The 23,117-nt window shown below is 42.0% G+C and overlaps 1 protein-coding gene across 10 annotated transcripts in view; it reads right to left on the bottom strand.

Annotated features, from left to right (window-relative positions):
* LOC310662873 (immunoglobulin mu heavy chain-like) overlaps positions 1–23,117 on the bottom strand; it is a 301,954-nt gene that overhangs the window by 81,924 nt on the left and 196,913 nt on the right. For 3 of the 10 annotated variants that reach the window (XM_083410124.1, XM_083410123.1, XM_083410126.1), the window contains exon 3: positions 323–374. The exons of 5 other annotated variants lie outside the window; for them this stretch is intronic. In XM_083410124.1, coding sequence (XP_083266250.1) covers positions 323–374 — 52 coding nt within the window. Of the gene's footprint in view, positions 1–322; positions 375–1,633; positions 1,659–2,409; positions 2,435–23,117 lie in introns of those variants that run through there. 2 more of the 10 variants (XM_083410127.1, XM_083410116.1) reach the window with 2 other exon arrangements.

Here is a 23,117-nt window from a genome sequence, read left to right as displayed (position 1 = left end):
TCCAAGTTCAGCCTGATCAGCATACTAACAATATACAGGATTTTTACATCAAGCTAAGACAGCGGTCATGCTTATATTTCATTTCTTCTTGAGTGCACTCAAAAAAAGATCAAGATTAAATACTTTTGCTTGCACTGTAGATATAATTAAGCTGTGGCACTAGAGAAGTGAGACTTTCCACGGGCATGAGACATATTTTCCCTAGAGCTTAGAGAACCCAGAAAAAGCAACAGAAGAACAAACCAACCCTGGTAATGGAAGAATCAAAAAATTCCAAGCAGCTTTTCTAAAGACAGAAATAACAAGGGCTTTTTGTTCTTACCTGTAGTGACAGTGACTTGGGTCCCTGTTCCCCAGTATCTCATGTCATCACACTGGTTAGATCTCTTTCTTAAGATGGACAAGAAGTTGACCCACCCGGTTTATGCAGGGAATTAGAGGGCTTTCAAGATTAAATGTATTCCCACACTCAGTGGTTTCGGCCCTCAATATACTGATTTGTGTCCTAATGACTTTTGGAGAATTTACTCATAGGGAAGAATGTTTAGATGTGAGGCTTAGGCTTCCATCTTTTCAATAAAAAACTATTAATTATACATGCTTATAATAATTTAACTCATTGGCACTCCTAATAAATAAATGGAAATTCTCACATTTTGCCCAGGATAGGCTGTAATCCAGACTCCAAACTATTCTGCCACAGCCCTGCTGACAAGAATCAGATACTCTAGCTTGCATTGAATAGGTTCTGAACTGCAGCATTTATCTATGGAATCTCACAAAGAATTCTATTTCTTAAAAAAAAAAAAAAAGCATTTAGCATTGTAGCTCTCGAAAGAAAACAAATGAAACAATTGACTCCTGTTCCTTATGAACCTTTGACAGTAAATTGGGGTTGACGGCGACCTATTTCTCCAGATTTTAAGAGAACAGACAGAAAGTATCATATTTTCTGCAGTGATCTGCCTCAAACATTTGAGAGATAACAAAAATATTACCTGAAGTGACAATCAACTGCGTTCCAGGTCCCCAGACATCGAAGTACCAGTTGCACACAGATCGTTCTAACTAGCAACTTGGCACAGAAACTTCATTCTGCTTGGACCTTTTAGCAACACTATTTTGGTCTAATGAAGAAATGCCCCACCCACACATTTTGGCTTCAAAACAATTTTCTAAATCTGTTTTCAACCTTTCCTATGGTTAATTTCAAACTAAGCTACGTAGAAGACTACCAGTGTTTTTCACAATTACAAAAAATATTAGACAACATAAAAAGTCCTCTGACCCTCCACTTGATTTTTCAGAATTAACTGAGCATTAACTGAGACTTAGGCATTTACAAATGGTCAGATATTTGTGCAGTTCACTGGTGAGAAAAGTATTCAAAGAAATCTCTTAAAGATGGTTAGCTGAACAGATGTCTCAGCAGTGAAACAGACATACATTTTAAGCAATGTTTGAACAAATTTTGGGGTGTGGGTCTTGGTGAAGTTCTGCACAAAGGAACATTGGGAGAAGCCCTTAGTTGTCACTGTCTCAAAACAATTACATTTCATATGACACAGATATACTGAGATATTGGAAAAAAAGGTTACAAAATAAATGAGTAAGAGTAGGAAAAGCTTTTTACCTGATGTTACGATCACCATGGTTCCTTGGCCCCAATAATCAAACGGGTAGCACATTAGGGTTGTTTTGTACTTCCTCTCTACAAAAACCACTTAGGAACCGACATACCTTCGCAACAATCTTTCTTTAATTTTTATATTTTATTTCATTATAGATGGAAGTAATTTGGCCTGAAAATTGTCTGCAGAGCGCTTCCAAAAACTTCAGGAAGACTGCCACCAAGTAAGAAATTTCAGGAATGAATTCACTGAAAGATTTTCCAGCTGGTGGGAAATTTTAAAGCCTTTCTAGACCATTGCAATGTATATTGGCCTCACCAATATATTGGGCAGGTACTCATAAACTACGATCTCAGTCTATATATGGCAGAAGTTGGGAACACTATGAAGCCTTTTCCTAATAATTGGCATAGCACTGATTATTCCATAATGCCTTGGATCTTTCCTCCCTTTTCTATCTAAAGAAGTCCAAATTTTTAATATTAACCTGGGCCGTATTTGACTGTTAGAGCTTCTCTCTATATTACAAAGTAATGAAAGGCAGAAAGCTAAGCTGATGATCAACATGAACATCCCTAACCAAGGAAAACAACCTAGATCTTAAGAACTATACGGGTAAATAACATTTCAACCTTTGTTTAGTGACTTAAAAGCATGCAGTTTCAAAGCCAGTGGCAGTCAGTGAAAATTGCAATGAAATTCATGCAACTGAAAACTTGTACAAAGCCTTCTCAAAAAATAACAAGACATTCTGTGGAACTGATGTGCAGTGGCTTACCTGATGTGACGGTTACCAGGGTGCCTGGTCCCCAGCTGTCAAAAGCACCCCAGTCACACAGTAAATCTCTCCCCTCGGGAATACGTGCAAAAATGCACCCACTGGTGCAAGTGGCTGCTTCTTCTTCAAGACCCTGGTCAGATCTAGCTGTGTCCCGACACATGAGGAACAGGGGGTAATTTTTCTGACAGTTATTTATCAATGCCCCTTGTCCGAATATGGGTCCGGTGGCATCTAAGCCATATTGCACCAACACATAACAATAGCAACAATGAAAGCAGCAAATAGGCACTAATTATGGACCTAGAAAGATGCTACAGTACATCCCATTCTGCAATGCTGTGGCTAATTTTGTGTCTATGTGTGCAAAAAAGCAGCCCACGTAAATCTATGAAGTTGCAATGAGTAAAAGGAAGATTTTTGTCTTACCAGAAGTAACGGTGACTGCGGTCCCTTGTCCCCAGTAATCAAAAGCATCATAGTAGCACAGTTGTATCACTCCTAACAGGATGTCTGCAAATACTGTTTTCTTAGTTTGAATTCGTGGGTGAAGCTCACCCTGAAGGCAGAGCTATTTAGAGTAGATAATGTGCATTATCTTGATGGACCTTTAAAGCTCCAAAACAAGGCTGCAATCCTATATACACCATGCCAAGAATAAGCCTTGCTGACTTTCTTCTGAGTAGAAGTGCACAGGATTGCATTCTACTGTACATAGTGCATCTTGGCAAACCAATGTCTGTTGTAAGGATGCCCAGCCTTTCAGATTGCTGACCAGAGTACTTTGGAACTCTTAAAATACTTTTCTAGAGCAACCTTCATGAAGCTGAGGAAAAGCTGTGGGTGGGTGCTCAAGAGATTGGAGAGTGATGATCAACCAGCTACTACAATTTGCTGTGGGTTGCACATCAGCTAATCTAACAGGAGATCCATGATCGGATCTTCCCATGGTTTTTCCACCTCTCTCTGGCGGCCCTACTCTTTTTCTGAGGAAAATACCCTCCTCCCCAAGCTGCCATTTGCTCTGAAAATGAAAGCTTTGGCCACCTGTTTCAGAAAAAATTTGGACACCAAAAATCCCCATCTCTTGAAACACACAGATTGACTACCTTCATGCCTCCAGTTCCCCCAGCCCTCCAATCCTAGTCAAAATATCTTGGCAGTCTTTATCATGATAGTCTGATTTGAGTCGATAAATATAATTAACAATGTACTTGGCACCAGTGGTTAGAGAATTATATGTAGATTGCTTTACCTGTTAGCTGATGTAACAAACGGCATTTCCTTAATACAGCAGTTTGTCAAAAACACGGTTTGTTTGCATTGAAATGGCATTTCGCAAAGATTCTAGGTAATAATCTCTAAGAAATTCTTGGAAAGTGCGGCAGAGAGAAAGGGGAAATGATTGTGTGTGTGAAGTTGGCAGATAGATAAGGATCCAGATGGGGGGACATGAGAGCTGCAGGTATCACTGAGCCAATAACTGTGGTAGCACAGGTCATAACTCTGTAAAGGAGAGGCTCAATGAGACCACCTTTGATCGATCAATAAATGAACATTGCGGAGTTACTTTAGAAAGCAGAAGAGAACACCATTGCATGGTACAGCAAAAGGTTTCCTGCCATTAACCACAAACATTTTTTTTAAAAAAAACCAACATCTCTAAGAAACATCTGGGCATAGTCTGATATAGATACGGCTCAAAAGAGCCAGACCACAGACTTTATCTAGAATCTATCATGCTTCCTTTGTATTAATTTTTTTAAAAAGAAGGCTCCGATATGCCCTCTCCTCACCACAGATAATTTGTTCTGTTCCTTTCCAATAGGAAGGAAATGATTTCTCCTTTGCATTAGGTAACGGCCCAGTTTTGATAGTTTTTTGTTGAGTTGGGAGATTCGTATTTGCACCTGAATCCCAATATATGCATTATTCTGAGAGGTGGTTCAAAAGTACAACAATTACATTGATAATTGGCTTATTGCATCACATATAAATTGTGCTAGTGAAAGTGTTACTACAGCTTTTGGAATTATCTTTTACATTTTTTTGATATTTTTCATGTTTTAGATTTCTGAACCCAATGTTTGAGAAATCTGAGATTCCTCAGCCGCCACCCAGCTGAGGAAAGGCATTGAACCAGAGGTCTTTGGTCAATTGGCCCTTTGCCGTGCCATGTAACATATGGTGACTGGCACTAGTTTAATCGATTAGACAAATTTTCGAAGCTAAGAATCCAAAAGAGAATCTCCATGTTTGACAGCAGTATACTCTGACAAGTGGATAGTAAGCTGAATGCTCCCTGCTTTTATGGGCTGCTTGTGAAATCCCAAAGGCATCTGGTATGCCACTACTCAAAGCAAAATACTAGACTACTGTCACAATCACAACATACATTTAAAACAATTTAAAACTACTTTAAATAGTCATATTCTTCTCGAAAAAGAGGTGCTGGAACTCACCATGAATGTCTCCTTTGTTCTTTTATAATGACAATGGCACCCACCTGAGAGGTGCTGGAACTGGGTTCTGGAGAGTTCTGGTAAGTTCTGGCTGGGGGAAAAAAGCCCTGACTTCCCCCAAGGAATTCTGGGAGCTGATGTTTGTTAAGGATGCTGGTAATTGTTCCCTCACAGACCTATAATTCCAAGAGTGATTTACTCTGGGAACTATAATTCTGGGAGGGGAATAGGGAACTCCTATTCTTTGGGATTCTTTGGGAGAAGACATGACAGTTCAAAGTGGTATCATAGTACTTGAAATGTAGGGTGCGAATGTGGCCTTAGGTAGACAAGGTAGCTGAGTACCCTGATTTGTTGAGGCATTTCCTATGATCATCGGCATTTTAATTGAATTATTTATTAGAAAAAGCCACTATTCATCCAGAGAGGCCCCATTTTAAAGGTAGCTAAATGGAACTTGTTCACAGGCAGCACTCATTGGAGTCCCAGATCCAAGGTAAAGGACCCCTGGGCAGTTAAGTCCAGTCAAAGGAGACTATGGGGTTGTGGTGCTCATCTCGCTTTCAGGCCAAGGGAGCTGGCGTTTGTCCACAAACAACTTTCTGGGTCACTTGGCCAGCATGACTAAACTGCTTCTGGCACAATGGAAAACCGTGATGGAAGCCAGAATGCACGGATATGCTGTTTACCTTCCCCCTGCAGTGGTACCTATTTATCTACTTGCACTGGCATGCTTTCAAACTGATAGGTTGGCAGGAGCAGGGACCGAGCAACGGGAGCTCACCCCATCGCGGGGATTCGGACTGCCGACCTTCTGATCTGCAAGCCCAAGAGGCTCAGTGGTTTAGACCACAGTCCTACCCATGCCCCTCCCCTCCTCTCACCCTGCCTCTGAGCTTCCAGAGTTCATTGGCTCAGCTGGTGATGTAAACAGAACGCAGGAATGGTTGGATCTTTGCTTGATTCAGCAGTTCTTCTGCTCTTTTGATCATCTGCAATACCCTGAAGACAAACAGCAATAGGCATCGTTCTTTGTCGCAGTACAGATGCACTTAGCGGAGTGAATCTAGAGGCTTCCTCTCTTTATGTCCAAAGAGGTTTTTGTAGGGGAATGCACCACTGTGCCCCATCCACAATGAGTCAAGCCTTGACAAAAACCATTGTTTTCCTAGTGCTTTCTTGAATGTGATGTTTGTGGACACTAATACTTAGCCAGCTCTCAGGACGCACTGGCTCAGTCGTTCCAAACTAATATGCTCAGTTTCGCGGCAGTCTTCTTTGTAAAGTGTGAGTGCAGTCAACCAGCCATGACTCGTAATAACTGTTTGCTCTCTGAATATTTTTCTTTGCTCACAAGCAATGTTTTCCTATATCCCCTCAACATGGTGCCCTTCAGCTGGTGTCTCACTGTGAGCCATAGCAGAGCAAAAACCTGTTGGGGGGGGGGAGAAACTGTAGCTATTCTCACATGTGTGCCATCAGCTGTCCGGGTGCTGAATTTAGATGGGTAACTTCAAGGCCTCTGATCTCCCAGCTTATGGATCTTTACCTTCAAAACAGACTCAGGCTGAGTAACCTTTTAAATAAAAACTGCCCTGTAAAGCATATGGCTTTCCTACACATTATCTTTAAATGGAGCAAATATTTTAATAAGATGCTGGTGTGAACAGGGCGGCTGCCACAAAGTTTGACAGTCAGCATACTGCCCTTTCCAAAGGAGCAAAGAAAGAGAAGGCCGCAATTCAGTGACAGAGTTGCATCATATTGATTTATGTGTATTATTATTCGTTTCTGGGGTTTTCTCTTTTGATGCTCTGTGATGGATTTCAGGATGATGGCACTAAAAACCCAGACTTCAGCCTGCCCATTTGAGGGAGGAGCTTTTGGTACCTTCTAGAGAGAACACCCTCTTTGCCCTTGCATACATCCCAGCAAGCAGTTTTTGTACTGAGATGTAGCACTGTGGCCCACTATATTCTCCCACAATGGTTTGCACTAGAACTAAATCCTTTATCAGTGAGTGAGGCAGAGTATCATCATTTTGGATGTGTTGGTAATACTTCAGCCCTAAGTGATGAATTCTGCCATGGAAATAAACACAGCATGTGATGGGAAGTATTTCTATTCTTTACACAGGTCTCTTCACTTGGCTTATAAAATAAGTCAGTCTCTTCATCATCCACAATCCTACACGGGTGGAGATTTTATCAGTGGGCTCAAATTTTTATCATCTTGTGAACCTTAGATAAAACAACCAACCAACCAACGACAACAACAATGACATGTTTCTAACCCTTACAATTGAAAGTGTATTAAGGACTGTGCATGGGTAAAGATCAGAATTAGCTGTAATGGGATTTTAGGAGTGAGGATGTTGATCCGTGTCTGATGATTGCCCTCTCCCTGGGCCTTCTGAAATGCAACAATGCATTTACTGATTGTGTTGGTATCCCACTTCCAACAAGGAAGATGGAAGAAGATCCCTCATTTTATCCTCACAACAACTCTGTGAGGTAGGTTAGCAGGGGCCTGAACCCAGAGCTTTCCCAAGACAATCCCCATTGCTCTGTCCATTAAGTCGCTCTCAGTAAGGGCTCTCAGTAACAGAATTCCAGTGCAGCCATTTTGAAAAATGACCTGCTTTCGAGCACACCCTTAAAAATATGCCCTCTCTTTCCTCTCAGTGACATAAATCACATGTAAACATACATACTCAGCCACCTATCCATATTTTCTCTATACAGTGGTACCTCTAGTTACGAACTTAATTCATTCCAGAGGTCCGTTCTTAACCTGAAACTGTTCTTAACTAGAGGCATGCTTTTGCTAATGGGGCCTCTTGCTGCTGCTGCACTGCCGACACATGATTTTCATTCTCATCCTGGGGCAAAGTTCTCAACTCGAGGTAACTCTTCCAGGTTAGTGGAGTTTGTAACCTGAAGTGTTTGTAACCTGAGGCATTTGTATCTCGAGGTACCACTGTATATCTTTCCTTCAAAATCTATATAACACAACTTGCCACCTAATGCAACACCAGTCTTTTCCTTGCTCCCTTCTTTCTCTGTCTTATCATTATTTACCTCTACATATGCCCTTTCTACCTCGATAGTCATAGCATCTCTGGATATATGAAGCTCACTTTGCCACCAAAGAAACCCACAGAGAAGGCACTAGGGAATTAAACAGCCATTTCTTTATCCCCCATCCCCTTTCTCAGGGTCTAAAATTAATCTTAAACAGGAAGCCTGTTTCTGCTTCCTCCCACATTTGAAACAGGAAGCCAGAAAAGACCCTGAGGTTGATTTTGGAGACGAGATGAAGGAAAAATAATATGTAATGAATGTTGGGGGATGGGGCAACAGAAAGGGAGAACATCCGCTCTGCTTTCTTGAAATTAGCTAAAAAGAAAGTGGAGTTTTCAGAATGGGACTCCGGGACAAGTCATCCAACCATTTTTGAAGTAGAAGAGCGACTACCAAGTAACGTTCCCCTGAGCTTTCATGTGACCAAAACATTGTAACTAGCAAAAGCAGAAACCCTAATCAAGCCTCTCATTTTTGCCACCCTCATTTCAGCTATTCTTCTAAACTACTTTATACACTGGCTTGTTTCTTTTTACCAGGAAAAAAAACCCCTGAACTAAATGCAATGATGCAAATGTAGACATTTAGCATAATTTATTCTTCTGGCCCTAACAATCACACCACATCAGGAGGCAGGGTTTAAGTGAGCTAGAAGATGCATGGTCACGCTGCATCCAACTATGCATTTTCTAGATAACATATTGTGGTTTACTCTTGGTATTTGTATGAGTAGAAATCACTGTGCTGCCCGGGGCTCACAATGATACAAACCCTGACTAAAAACTCCCCTTCTGCTCTGGACCACAGCTTGTAATATCCATGGAGACCCTAAGTTGAAGTGATGGGTCAAGGTGGAAAGCTGTCTGTGGACAAATGCCGGCTCCCTCAGCCTGAAAGCAAGATGAGTGCCGCAACTCCACAGTCGCTTTTGACTAGACTTAACCATCCAGGTGTCCTTTACCTTTACCTTTTTTGCTTTCTTAACAGGATAAACTGGCAGGCAGATAAATATGCATGTTGATTTAGGAGATCTGTCTATGCCCATGTATAGATTTCTAGATTTCCAAATGCTCAACCATGGCTTTTAGAAAAATGTCAAAATGTTCTTTGTGAGAGCTTTGCTTAGTGTTGGGTGACTGCTTTCATTTGATCTTCCTTTTTTCCCCCTTCTATTTTTCATAAACAGTAGCATCCATTACTATAACCTACACAGAAATATGTAATTCATAAAACTGTAGATGGTTTCCCATTCCTCCATGTTTTATTTTGGTTTGTATGACATCCAGGTGATCCATTAGCAAAAACTGAAGGTTTATTGAGTCCATAGGAGGCCACAACAAATGTGTGGCCTAGCCTACAGGTTGTAAGCTTTTCATGTACAGTATTGTAGTGTGTACAGTGATCCAAGCCAATGCCAGAAACATAGGTGTGTGTTATCTCTGCATAGGAGCTTCTCCAGTTCCATCTTTTATGGTCTGATCCACATAGAAGGAAAAATGAAATGGTAAAGTGCTGAGATGGTACAAAAGACCAAATATGGTGGACTCCTTGGAGACATGTTTATTACCGATTAGATTTATTGGTTTCCTTTTTGCCACGCCAACCCAAAGCAACTTACAGTACTCTAAGCAATTAAATCTAGCATCAAAAAAATCTAAAAGACAATTCTACTTTTAAAAAAACAACTAGATTAAAACATACTATCCATGCAAAAAGACCATAGATAATGAAAAGCCAAAGGACCGATGAAAAAGAAATGCTTTTGCCTGGCTCCTAGGGATATGTAATGATGGTTCCAGGTGAGCCTCCCAGGAGAGAAGCACTGAAAAGGCCCATTCTTGTGTTGCCACCCTTGGACCTCCCACAGAGGGAGCACATGAAGAAGGGCCTCAGATGATGATCACAGAGTCTGAGTAGACATCTGGCAACACCAGCTGCTCCTATTGCTTTAAGCTCCTCCTTGTCCTTGACCATGGAGACAGCAGAGAAGAAGACAGGGGAGATTCGAATGGTATGACTCTCTCTGGAACAGTCTCTTCCTTCTCTGAGCCTTCCTGCCGCTCTTCCTCCACCTAATCTCCTCCTGCCTCTGACTGCCCGCCCTTTTCTTCTTGGCTCCCTTTCTCCACCAGCTCCAGCTCTTGCCCCATGGGTGGCACAGAGCCCCATAAATCACCGGCTCTTTCCCCTGGATCATCCTCCTGCCGCACTGCCTCCTCTAACCAGAATTTGACCCAGTTAGCCTAAATCCATGGGTGGTTAACCTAAACAGGGTTCTCCCATTTTGCTGGATGGCTTCTCTCCCCTGAGCTTCCCATCTGGCTCCACCAGACATTTGGAAGTCACTGGATAGCTTTCACAAATATCATTGAAAAGAAAAGAAAAGAAAATAGTTCAGTGCTTTGCATGTTTAACCCCCCAGTTCCCAACTAGTTAAATTTCTTCATGTGGCACAACTGAGGAGAAGAACTGCTGGCAGATCTTCGCTGGTCAACCATTGAATTGACTCATTACATCATCTTATCTTTCTAAGTCTCAGTAGAATGTGCTTTCCTCTGATAGTGTAAGATGGATTTCAAAAGACTCGGGGACTGTGGCAAAGAATAGCTGGATTTAATATGTTTTCATTGCCCATAGTCCCCTAGTCCTTTTACATACGGCAGCCTGGAAAAGGACCTGGCTGTGTAAGAGGAAACAGCTGCTTTGCTAGTGGGCAGTCCAAGCAATTTTTGTACAGAGATGTTTCACTGTGGTAGCTATAGGTCTTTCTCAAAAGGTTATATGTAATTGATTGAGTGAGCATCCCACAGTGGCATCAGCAAGAGCAAAAACCTCTTATCAGCATTTAAGTTGGAGAAACATCATTATGGAAGCTGGGGGGGGGGGGAGGTGCCAGAAATCCTGAAACCACATACGTCCAGTTCTGCAATGGAAATAAATTGTGTCTAAAAGTGAAATGGGCAAACCTTCATCCTTGTGTTGTTCTGTTTTATAATATTAGCAGAGATTTGTGTGTTGTCCACATTTCCATGCAAGCAGTGAATTTGAGTAGAGAACTTAGCATCCAGAGCACATTAGTTTTATGTTTTCTTTTTAAAGGAGAAGTTTCTAGCCTTTTATGAATATGCCAGTAGGCTCAAAAAACTTTTAAAATTATTATTATTGTTGTTGTTGTTGTTGTTGTTGTTGTTGTTGTTGTTGTTATTAAAAACCTCTCCTTAATAATTTTATATTAATATTTGATTAGAATAATATCATTTATAAAGAAATAAAGTGACCGTAGATAATTAAAACCCAAAGAAATGATTTTGCCTGGCTCCTAATGATATGTAATGATGGTGCCAGGTGAGCCTCCCAGGGGAGAACCAATGAAAAGGCCTGTTCTTGTGTTGCCACCGTCGGACCTCCCACAGAGGGAGCACATGAAGAAGGGCCTCAGATGATGATCACAGAGTCTGAGTAGACATCTGGCAGGCCACTGACATGCACAGAATGCTTGGCTAGATGAACCTTAGATCAAACCTAGCAGGGCATACCTGGTATTATCATGCCCTATGGACAGCCAGGAAACCAGGATTTATTAATGTAGGGAGAACAGGAGTGCCATTTTTCTTGTATGTCTTTGGCATGTTGATAGGACAACTACTTCCAAGCCTCCATAAAGAGACATCCTGTTGGCTTCCACAGGTCCCCTGTTTGGAGATATGATGGCATTTTGGAGGGCCACATATACCCCACTTATGCTCTAGTTGGTGAGGTATCTCAAGCACATCCAGCCCAATGAGGACAAGTTCTTTGTTGGCAAAGCACTTAGTTACACCAGCTCCTAAGGTGCAGGTGATATACATACCACTCCTGCTAATTAGCTGCCTAGGCAACTACTTCTTCAGTAGTTGTGCTCCAACCGAGATAGCTGGAGCTACAGCATGACCATACATCTTCTAGCTCACTTAAACCAGAAGCCTTTTTACTCGGATTAGCGGGAAGAAATACCAAAGGACTTAAAAATATTATTTATGTATGTGACAACTGCCGCAAGAATGTTGCTTGCCCAGAAGTGGAAGGAGGAGAAGGTACCAACAAAATAAGAATGGATTACTAAAATGATGGACTATGCTGAAATGGCAAAGATGACCGTAAAGATCAGAGATCAAGAAAAGAAAAAGGTTGACCAGGAATGTTAAAATGTTAGCAGACTTGGTATAACATTTATGAAAGAGTATAATTTGGATAAATACTGGTAAATTAGGATAAATAAGAGGTAAAACAAATAGTCTGGAGAAATATCTGAAGGAAGCACTGTTTTGGGAAGCTGCCTGCAGACTGTCTCGCCAGAGTGGTGCATGCTCTGGTTATCTCCCGCTTGGACTACTGCAATGCGCTCTACGTGGGGCTACCTTTGAAGGTGACCCGGAAACTACAACTAATCCAGAATGCGGCAGCTAGACTGGTGACTGGGGGCGGCCACCGAGACCATATAACACCGGTCTTGAAATACCTACACTGGCTCCCAGTACATTTCCGAGCACAATTCAAAGTGTTGGTGCTGACCTTTAAAGCCCTAAACAACCTCGGTCCAGTATATCTGAAGGAGCGTCTCCACCCCCATCGTTCTGCCCGGACACTGAGGTCCAGATCCGAGGGCCTTCTGGCGGTTCCCTCACTGCGAGAGGCCAAGTTACAGGGAACCAGGCAGAGGGCCTTCTTGGTAGTGGTGCCCGCCCTGTGGAACGCCCTCCCATCAGATGTCAAAGCGATAAACAACTACCTGACATTCAGAAGACATCTGAAGGCAGCCCTGTTCAGGGAAGTTTTTAATATGTGACATTTTAGTGTATTTTTCATCTTTGTTGGAAGCCGTTCAGAGTGGCTGAGGAAACCCAGCCAGATGGGCAGGGTACAAATAATATATTATTATTATTATTATTATTATTATTATTATTATTATTTTAATGTTTGATGTTTTATTGTGTTTTTAAAGCTCTGTTGGGAGTGCCTGGGGCAACCTAGTCAGATGCGCGGCATACAAACAACAAGAACGGCAGCAGCAGCAGCAGCAGCTGCTGCCTCCATTTCACCTGGAGCTGCATTCTGTCCCTTCAGGAGACTTGTTGACACATCTTAACTCCCACAGAGCCTGGGAACAAAGGACCCAAAGGCAACTCCATTTCAAAATGGTGATTTGCAATTCAATAGCTCTCATGTGATCTAAGGTTAATCACTCATGTATTAACTAGCAGAGAATAACAGCAACTATCAATGCATCTAAGAGCTCAGAGAGCTCTTGTTGTTTTTCTGATAGCTTCAATGGAATCTTCCAGTTAAACCCTTTCAGGAATACAGTGGTACCTCGGGTTACAAACACCTCAGGTTACAAACACTTTGGGTACAGACTCCGCTAACCTGGAAGTAGTACCTTGGGTTAAGAACTTTACCTCAGGATGAGAACAGAAATCGTGCTCCAGCGGCACGGTGGCAGTGGGAGGCCCCTTTAGCTAAAGTTGTACCTCAGGTTAAGAACAGTTTCAGGTTAAGAACAGACCTCCGGAATGAATTAAGTTCGGAACCGGAGGTACCTCTGTACACATAGGCATTCTCCATTTCAGTGTCAATTAAACAATTATACTTAACATATTGTCTCACCCCATATACTTGATCTATCACCACTCTATAGAAGTGAAGGCCTCCTGCAGATATCATCTTATCAGGATTGGAATGGGACCTGTTGGGATTCCTCCTATTAAGTCAGGTGTGATCTCTGTTGTCTTTTAGGCAGTGGCAAAGCTACCTACTCCAGCACTGGGAGCAGTGTACATCTGGGGGCGTGGCTGGTGCGCATCCCAGGGGGTGCGGCGTGCCACCTATGGGGGTGCGTTGGGGGGTACGTTGAGGGGTGCGTGGCGAGTGCCGAGCATCCTGGGGGGTGGGGGTGACCCTGGGATGGCACCTGGGATCGATCGCTCCCCCTGCCCTCACCTTCGTTCGCCAGTGCTTTTAGGTACCTACTGAAGCCTTCTTTAAACAAGTCTTTTAAGTAGACACCTTTCCCAGTTTGCATCTGTGCTGGAATTGTGTTTAGATGTCTTAATCTCTTTCATTGTTTGTGTCTTTGCCTCCCTGGACTCCCTGGAAGGCTGGAATATATGCTTTTATCTGCTTTTTTTTGCATCTGATTTATTTATTCACTACTGTCATTTTATAGTTTTAGCGATTTTTGTCTCATCTATTTTTTTGCTTTACTGAGAATCTTTAACAGTCCTTGGGAGGGTGAGTTATCTTGGGAAATGGTTTAAATCTTCATTAAACAAACAAAAGGCCTCCCTGTCTCTTGCCCCTTCCCTCAAATTTCATTCTTTACTTCCTTCAACTTCTCTACTCGAGTAAGCTCTGGTTCTTTGTCAGCTTCCTGCTTCAATGGTGGGAGGAAAAAGAATGAAAACAGGCTTCCTGACTAAAGATTAATTTTGGATGCTGAAGGGGGGAGGTGCAGAGGGAAAGAGAGGTGGCAGTTTTAATTTTTGTGGCAAAGCATGCTTCATGCATTTAGAGCTGCATACAAAAATCCAGGCAGACTTGACATCTTTTTAAGACAAAGAATGATAAGGCAGTGAGGAAATTTAGGAAGAGAAAGTTTGGTGCTGAGTAACGTTGGCAGTCAAACAGAGCACTAGATATTTATGAGTGGATAATAGAGGTAGACTTGGTATTTGTGTTGTGTGCTTGTGTGTGTGAGAGAGGGTGTGTGTGCTTGAGTGGAAAATAGAGAATAATAATGTGCACATGCTGCTAAGAAGAGAGACTGATATGTGTTTCCCCTGAAGAACGTCAGATCTACCAGCAGGTGAGGTGCCTCTGGGGTTTTTTTTGCCTATTTGATCCTATTCTGTGTGAGCTATTTGCCTATGTTCTTAATGTGCCGGGAAAGTTTAAGGATGTATTTAAATAATGGACAAGACTTGGGAAGCATTTTCTGCCGCTTTCTCCATTACACAAGTCCCAGATTGCTTTATGTGGAAAGTTCTGGAGATTTATGTAAAAAAACATTGGACGTCATGCTTACGTTTGTGTTTAGGATGACAGAGTAGCAGATGCTTGGGTTATTATAGTTCGGACTAAGATTCATTCGTTCCAGATTGATGCCTTAGCTTTGTCAAAGTGGAGATGCCTTGTGGTCTGTTGGCCTTGTGGTCTGTTGGTCTACCCATATTTCACAGGCATCCTTCCTTTCTGAACATGGGGGATTTTTGTAAGGATGTTTATCACAGTGCCGTCCCAGTTGCCACTGTGACGTGTTCCCATACAAAAACTGTGTGATAGGAAACGAGTGGGAAAGCATCAAGGACCATGCTCCATGAAGAACACTGGTTTGGAGGGAACTGTGGTTTCACATTTCCATGAATATTTTATTGTCTGTAGAAATGGATGGTGTGCTTTAGTTTTGAAATGGTACGTTACGTTTCCTCCTAGTGCTCACAGCAGAACATAGAGCCATCACTACAGCTTCACTATGTAAATTGTGGCTGTAGGGTTGCTGCATTTTTTGCAGATATATACAATTGTCCGACAGTGGTCTATGCCCTCACAAAACCTTAAAAGCTTGCTCAGACTTGGGTTCTTTCTGGTGCAGGGAGGGACAGGACAGAAGGGGAGTTGTCAGTTTTCTTAAATAAAGCTAGATCTGGAGGGAAACCACAGAACCTCTATTTAGGTCAGGAGCGGAGAACCTATAACCTGTCAGAAGTTGTTTGATTTCAACTCTCTTCAGCCACAGCCAGCATGTGGTCAGGGATGATGGTCGGCGATGATGGGAGTTGTAGTCGAGCAACATCGTTAAAGCCACAGGTTATCTGCTTCTTCTTTAAATATATGGTTTTTGATGGTTTCCCTCCTGATTACATCTGCCTTGATTTAAAAAAATATATGTTTTGTAACATATTCCTCTCCCCCTCCTATTTTATTTGAAAAGAATATTGTTCTTGAAAAGTATAATAGAGATATGTTAATTAAAAAAATAAAATTTGATAATAATGTGATTTTTTGTGAATTACCCTAGGCACAGTCCATTTTGGGAAAGAGGTGTATAAACTGAACGAAGTGAAATGAAACTATTAAAGTTTTCCATTGTTTTGGCTGGCCCTGGAACTTAGAGGAGATTCTTCATTGTGAACGAATGAGTTTGCCACTGTCAAGGAATGCTAGAAGACCACAGTGATACGTGCCCAAACCAAAACCACTGGGGAAAAATCTTCATTGTTTAAAAAAACAAACGTATCTGATAATAATGCTCTGATTTTGACAGAAAATTACCTCCTGCAGCTCTCAGGCTTTACTGATTTTATGTATACTGGTAATTGCCCTCAAATCCTAAATTTAATTTAACCCTTAATCCTAAATCTAACCTCAAATTTTAACCCACACTATGTATGCCTTGACCTTGGAGATTTCTACTTGTAAACTAGATATTTAGTAGCAAAAACTTTGTGTTGGGAGTTCCAACAACTGTTTCTCCATTGCAGAGATATTTTGCACCTGAACATGGCACAATAAAAATCATGTACACAATATAAGAAGTAAATTTAGCAACAGCAGCACAACTGGATCCATTTCCCCTTTAATAATCTGTGCAGGTTTTTGATAGGGCATTAGTCCCTGTGATAATAACCACTGCTGTAATCATATCCACCTTGATACATGGTTTGACAAAAAATGAAGCGTTGACGAATATTGCTCAGAAATAAGTATTTAGTTAGTTCGCCCTCTCTGACTTTTGCCCATGGTACTGTCGGTATAAATACATTTTCTATTCTCAGGTGAGAGCCTAAAAAGTGGACATGGAATTTGTGTGTCATCTGAATCCCTTCCTTTTGAAGTAATTCACATGCAGTGGAGGAAGCCACCCTACAAACATGGGGAGATGTTAGGAATGACCTTTGAGACAATGTAAGGGGCTGCTGGTGGAAGCAAAAGAATGATATATCCTAGTGTTTGCATGCCTAAAATAAACATAAATGTATTTTTGTTTAGAGAAAAGCATATTTTTTAAAAGACTGCAACATGTATTTGCCACTTGAAAGTGGCCCACTCAAGGGGAACAATTCATATATGCAATGGAAAACTTAGCATTTGATTCACTGTTGGTTGCATGGGCAGGTTTTTGCTACAGTTTCCATCACTGTGGAGCCCCAGTTATACACACCATGGTAAAAGGCGTGACAAAAATCTGCAGGATTCAGGAGCAATAAGAGTGGTAATCCATTCTGACTTTTGCCTGTGACATAAAATAGTTGCTTTTTCTTAGATGGGATTCTTAAATGTGGTCATAAAACCACTTGTCCTAATGAAGTTAATGGGACCATTTCTGGCTCAGGTGGTTGTGGGCAGAGTGAGGAACATTCATCAGCAATATTTTCCCTCCTGCAATACTGCATTATTTCAGGTCTATCCTTCAAGTGGTTAAGTATAATGGTTCAATTGACACAGAAGAGAAGAGTGCATGTGTATTAATTAAGGTTTAAAATGGAAAATGGGTAAATGTGTTTTGCTAACATTGGGGTTTTTCCCACAATGTTGTTGGTTTTCTAAAGGACTCTGAGAGTCCTGCTGAGTTAATGATGAACTAACTGGTTGTTGTTCTTTGGAAGCTAACATGTGAGTGTTGTAACCTTAGATCAAGTGATGAAGGTATTGAGTTGCAAAACTCCATTTTGAAGGGAGTTGCCTGTTTCAGTCTCTCTGAAGGCTACAGGGAGAAAAATGCAAGTAAATGGCTCTCCCAAGAACTAAAAAAGCCTGGGGTTAGAGGCAGGATAAAAGGAGGATGGAATGGGGAGAGAGAATAGTGTTTTGGCAAGAGCACTGTTCATGTATATAATGTGTTGAGATGGGACATCTGCTCTGAAATTTGTCTGTGGTCCCATGAAAATAAGGCACATTATATCCTCTGGTAGGATTTTAACAGGCTTGTATAGAACTGATTATTCCAGTTTGGCTCTACAAAAGCCAAAGGGGCTTCTTTGTGCTTGGGTGGTTGGTGGCAGTCTGATAGTTTTCCTCTGAATGTCCCTATTTCCAGTTTCCCATCAGAGCACTTTAAATGTTTTCAAGTGTCTCCTACAAATTCTATTATAGAGAGCTGGCACTTGTGGTTGTGGTTAGCATCCCTCTGTCTTGGGAGGAGTGCACCTTTGGGAGTGAAGTCACGCTGTTGGAAGGCTGAGACCGATATGGGAGAGACAGGTTTTGTTGCAGCTGGGGCAGATGAAGCCATCTAGCTGTGCTGCTGCAGATGCACCATAGCATTTATTCTGTCTGCTCTCCTCCCAGGAGTCATTCTTCCTCTGGTCACTGCTATGGATGCATGACCTGACTGTCCGTCTCCAAGCACTGGGGTTGTCTGCAAGGGATTGATGTTGCCAGCCATGTCATGTTTGCAGACATCTTTGTAATGCAGAGTTGGTCTGCTGGTGGGCTGGGTGAATGAAACCAGCTCCTGTAGGGCACTGATACTGATAAGACAGATAAATATACAAATACTGTTCTTGAGGAAAAGTCTGCAGTGGATGCACAGTTGGCTGTTTGGTTGGAGTTTTTGACATTCTTTATGTTGCTTTTGAATTATGGTGCTGGAGGAGACTCTTGAGAGTCCCATGGACTGCAAGAAGATCAAATCTCTCCATACATAAGGAAATCAGCCCTGAGTGCTCACTGGAAGGACAGATCCTGAAGCTGAGTCTCCAGTACTTTGGCCACCTCATGAGAAGAGAAGACTCCCTGGAAAAGACCCTGATGTTGGGAAAGATGGAGGGCACAAGGAGAAGGGGACGACAGAGGACGAGATGGTTGGACAGTGTTTGCGAAGCTACCAGCATGAGTTTGACCAAACTCCGGGAGGCAGTGGAAGACAGGAGTGCCTGGCGTGCTCTGGTCCATGGGGTCACGAAGAGTCGGACACGATTAAACGACTAAACAACAACAAATGTTGCTATCGTAGCTCCTATAGAAATATTATGGTATATTCCTGTCAGGAGTGCCAGCTTGACTCCGCAAACGTGGGTGCCAGGAATAGTGGGTGCCATGCAGCATGCATGGCCTTGGGACTGAAATTTGTAGAGCTGCTAGTAAATAGAGACATTCAACCTGGAATTCCCTGGCTAGGGGAGAAGCGTGACATATCTTTTTTGTCCATCTTAAAGTTTACAAGGCTACAGCCAAATTAATGGTGTTGGGCAAAAATAATCCACAAATGAATTCTTTTAAATTCCTCTACTTTCAAAAGTTCACGTTTTAATTACAGTAATACAGCTGCTTTTTAAAGTGCTGATAATGGATAATGTTGGTTTTTTGGATACGTGTGGGAAACCTTTGACCCTCCAGACATTGCTGAACTGCACCTCCCATCATCCCCGGCTATTAGCCATTGGCCATGCTTTCAGGGGCTGATGGGAGTTGGATTCAAGCAACAGTTGGAAGGCCAAAGGTTCCACATACTTGTGTTTTAGGGGTATTTTGTAATGCAGAATAACTGAACAAAATCTGTGGAACACCCTCCCACCAGATGTCAAGGAAATAAGCAACTATCTGACTTTTAGATGACATCTGAAGGCAGCCCTATTTAGGGAAGTTTTTAATGCTTTATGTTTTATCATATTTTTAATATTCTGTTGTGAGCCGCCCAGAGTGGCTGGGGCAACCCAGTCAGATGGGCGTGGTATAAATAACAAATTGTTGTTGTTGTTGTTGTTGTTATTGTTATTATTATTATTATAAATAAATAATGGTTTTGCAAGAAATCTGGTTTAAGATTTGATTTAAAAAAAACGATCCCTCCTGGTACAATTCAGAACTAAAATTTTATCCTGCCCACTGCCCCTAATTTCAGATTGATGCAGTTTCAACAATAGGCCAATATATTTTCCTGCCTGCCTGAGTTGCAATTAAACAGAAGAACAAACATAGTGGTCCCAGGTTTTTGATAGGCTTCATTTCACTGTGTTGCCACCCCAGTTGGGCACAGTGCCGCAGCGCTGTGCAAAATCCTCCAGCATGACTTACGTTGCAACCTGCTTCCCCTTCAGCTGGAGTGGGTGTTTGTTTTGTGGTTAAGGTATGGAATTTCACAGAATATCATCCTCCCAGGTTTATCAAAACACACATTTTGGGCTCCTGTCTCTTGAAAGGCAGGATCGAAAGTGCAGGGATGTGCTTGCTTTCAGGAGAACCAGGAGATATGGGTGGTGGTGCCCACAGAGCTGTTAAGACCGTGTTCATGGAAGACAATCTTACTTGTCTATGAGACTTCCAGGACTTCTTTTCAGCCAGAGCTCACCAGAGCTCCCTCCTGTTCCTTTGTGAGCTGTGATGGTTCCCCATGACACTGAGGTTTGGGTGGCCTTCACTAGGGACTGAACTTTTAGCGTGGCAGTACCTGCCCTGTGGAAGTCCCTGCCTGTAGAAGTTCAGCAGGAACCAGTTCTCTGTCCCTTCAGGTGCCTTTTAAAAACCTTGGTTTAGGCAAGATTTTACAACATGATTCTGCACCCCCTCTTTTTGCTGCTAAGTATTTATGGATAGTTTTACGGATGTTGCTGTTGATTTCCTTCTTATATGCAGTGCTTTTTTTCTGAGGGGACGCAGGGTTATGCATACCCCTAAACATTTCGTGAATCCCGATTTGAACTATAAAATCATGATGGTGATTTTCTTGAGATAAAATGAGAGTACCCTTAAATATTTTTTTAGAGAAAAAGCACTGCTTATATGTTAAAATAATAGAATCATAGAATTGTAAAGTTGGAAGGGACCCTGAAGGGAATCCACTTTCCTTTTTTTTAAAAAAATAAAAAAATAAATGTGCAGATTATAAATTCACAAATAAATAAAGCAGAGATCTCTGTTAGAAAGAAAGGCTGCTACATGAAACTGATCTTTTTATCCCCTTAAGTTTTGCTACAGTGAGTTGCCTATTCCCTTTCCCGGAATGATTATGTGAAGCTCAATGGAGTGGGACTGTAGCTTAATGTTAGAGCTCGGTTTCATGCAAATGTCCCATGTTCACACACACATCCGCCGCATCTGCAGTTATGGCTGAGAGAGATTCCCGCATGAAATCCTGGAGAACTGCTGCCGATGTGTCAACAATAGAGTGAGATGGATGAAAGGTTTGGCTGAAGCAACTTCCGGTGTTCCTAATTTGAAGGAATTATGCAGAGGGATGGCAACAAAGAGCTGAATTTTGTATGCCAATCCAGAAAATGAGAAGCTGGTTGTGCCAAGGGAGAACACCTTCTTTGCTCACGTCCCTGCAAATAGTTTTTGTATTGGAATGTAACACTGTGGCCGCTATAGTATCCACAATGACTTCTGCTGCTGCAAAAACCTTTATCAACACCGGGCACACTGGTTGTTGGAGGAGGGAGCCTGAAACATTGCAACCACAAATGACAAATTCTGCAGCTGAAGGATCTTCTTCTTCTTCATCTTCTTCTTCTTCTCTTCTTCTTTGCATCCATTCATTTACAAGCTCTTCCTCTGGCTTACACAATAAGCAGAGCTGTTTTTCATTCATGTTTCCATTGCAGATCTTGGATTTGCAATTTTTGATGCAGTGCTCTGAGAATCCTGAACACTGACTTCATTTTTGACTATGTAGGTCATGGATAGCCAATGGGATGCCCTCCAGATATTGTTGGACTGCAACTCCCATCATCCCCAGCTAGCATGGCCAGTACTTAGGAGTGATGGGAGCTGGAGTCTTGCAGATTGACTACCCCCGATAGTGGGTGGAGTTGCATTTGCGCATGGAGAAAGCTTTGAATTAGATTTAAATATCCAGAATACCTCCTGCTGCTCCGCATGAGTAGCAGAAACCAAATAGATTATGCAAAATTGTTAAATTTGCACAAATTACATTTTGTGCTCTCTCTCTCTCTCTCTCTCTCTCTCCCTCTCTCTCTCTGAATGGAGAGTACAGAGCCCAGTATCTAAAAAGCTGTTAATAGTGGCATCTGAAATGTAGATATAAAATTCAATGGTTATTGCAGTCTAGATTTCCCAGTCATCTCATATTCTGGGCCTAGAAGACTAACGTCCTTGACTCAGATGCTTTTATAAAGGAACACTGCGGGGAAACTCATCTTATGGTCATTTCTCCACCAAAATGACCCTCATAATTGCCTACCCTCAAAAACACCCCTGCTACATTCTGCCAGCTCTGGTATCGGTTAAGTTCACCTTTGAGAAACTAGACAGGAGGGTGCCCATTTTCCTTGTTGCTCTGCCCTACATATGCTCCTTTCATTCTTTAGTCCCTTTATCTCATCTCCTCAAGTGACCTCAAAGTGTTTGCCAGCTTCCTGCTTCAACGGTTGGGAGGAAAGAGAAATAGAACAGGTTTCCTGTCCAAAATTAATTTTGGATGCTGAGGGCGGGAACAATGGCAGTTTCATTCCCCTTTGCCTTCTCTGCAGGCTTCTTTGGTGGCAAGCTTACTACTCATATCTAGAGAGGTGTGTGACAGTCAAGGCAGAGCCGACACATTGAAAGATGAAGAATGATCAGGGCGAAAGAGTGGGTGAGGAAGAGAGGGCTCAGTGGTGTGTTATGTGAGGAGTCATATTGAACAGGAGATTGAGCTGTAGATTGACAGAATAAGGTACAGGAGTGGTACAGATGTGTGTACTTGAGAGGCAGAAAAAGATGAAATAATGCACTTTAAGCTTGAACTCATTCTACCGTGGCATCTGCTATTTATCAAAATGGAAACTCTGTGTGGTAGATCTGTACCTTAGTGGCTTTTTAAAATAGTGACATGGTTGGATTAAAAAAAAGAAAATTATTTTGCTCTGGTAGAGCCCAAGAATATCATTTGATCAATCAATTTCATTTGTATCCTGTCCTTCTGCCAAGGAGCTCAGGGTGGTATCCAAGGCTGTTCATCCATTTTATCTTCACAACAATTCTGCGAGGTAGGTTAGTCTGAGAGATAATGTACAAAACCTGTACATGCCTTCATGGCTGTGTGTGTGAATTGCTGCTGTTGCCTAACTGACCCTCACTGCATTTTTAGGGTGAGTTGTGCTGTTGCTTCTTTAGTCCTAACACACTCCTAATGTCCTTCTAAATTTCATCCTGGGAATATGTAAATGGGAGGCATATATTCTTCTAA

The sequence above is a fragment of the Podarcis tiliguerta genome (genome assembly GCF_965153285.1).
Source record: "Podarcis tiliguerta genome assembly, chromosome: 13".
NCBI classification, from domain to species: Eukaryota; Metazoa; Chordata; class Lepidosauria; order Squamata; family Lacertidae; genus Podarcis; species Podarcis tiliguerta.
This window is presented reverse-complemented; position numbering and strand designations above follow the sequence as displayed.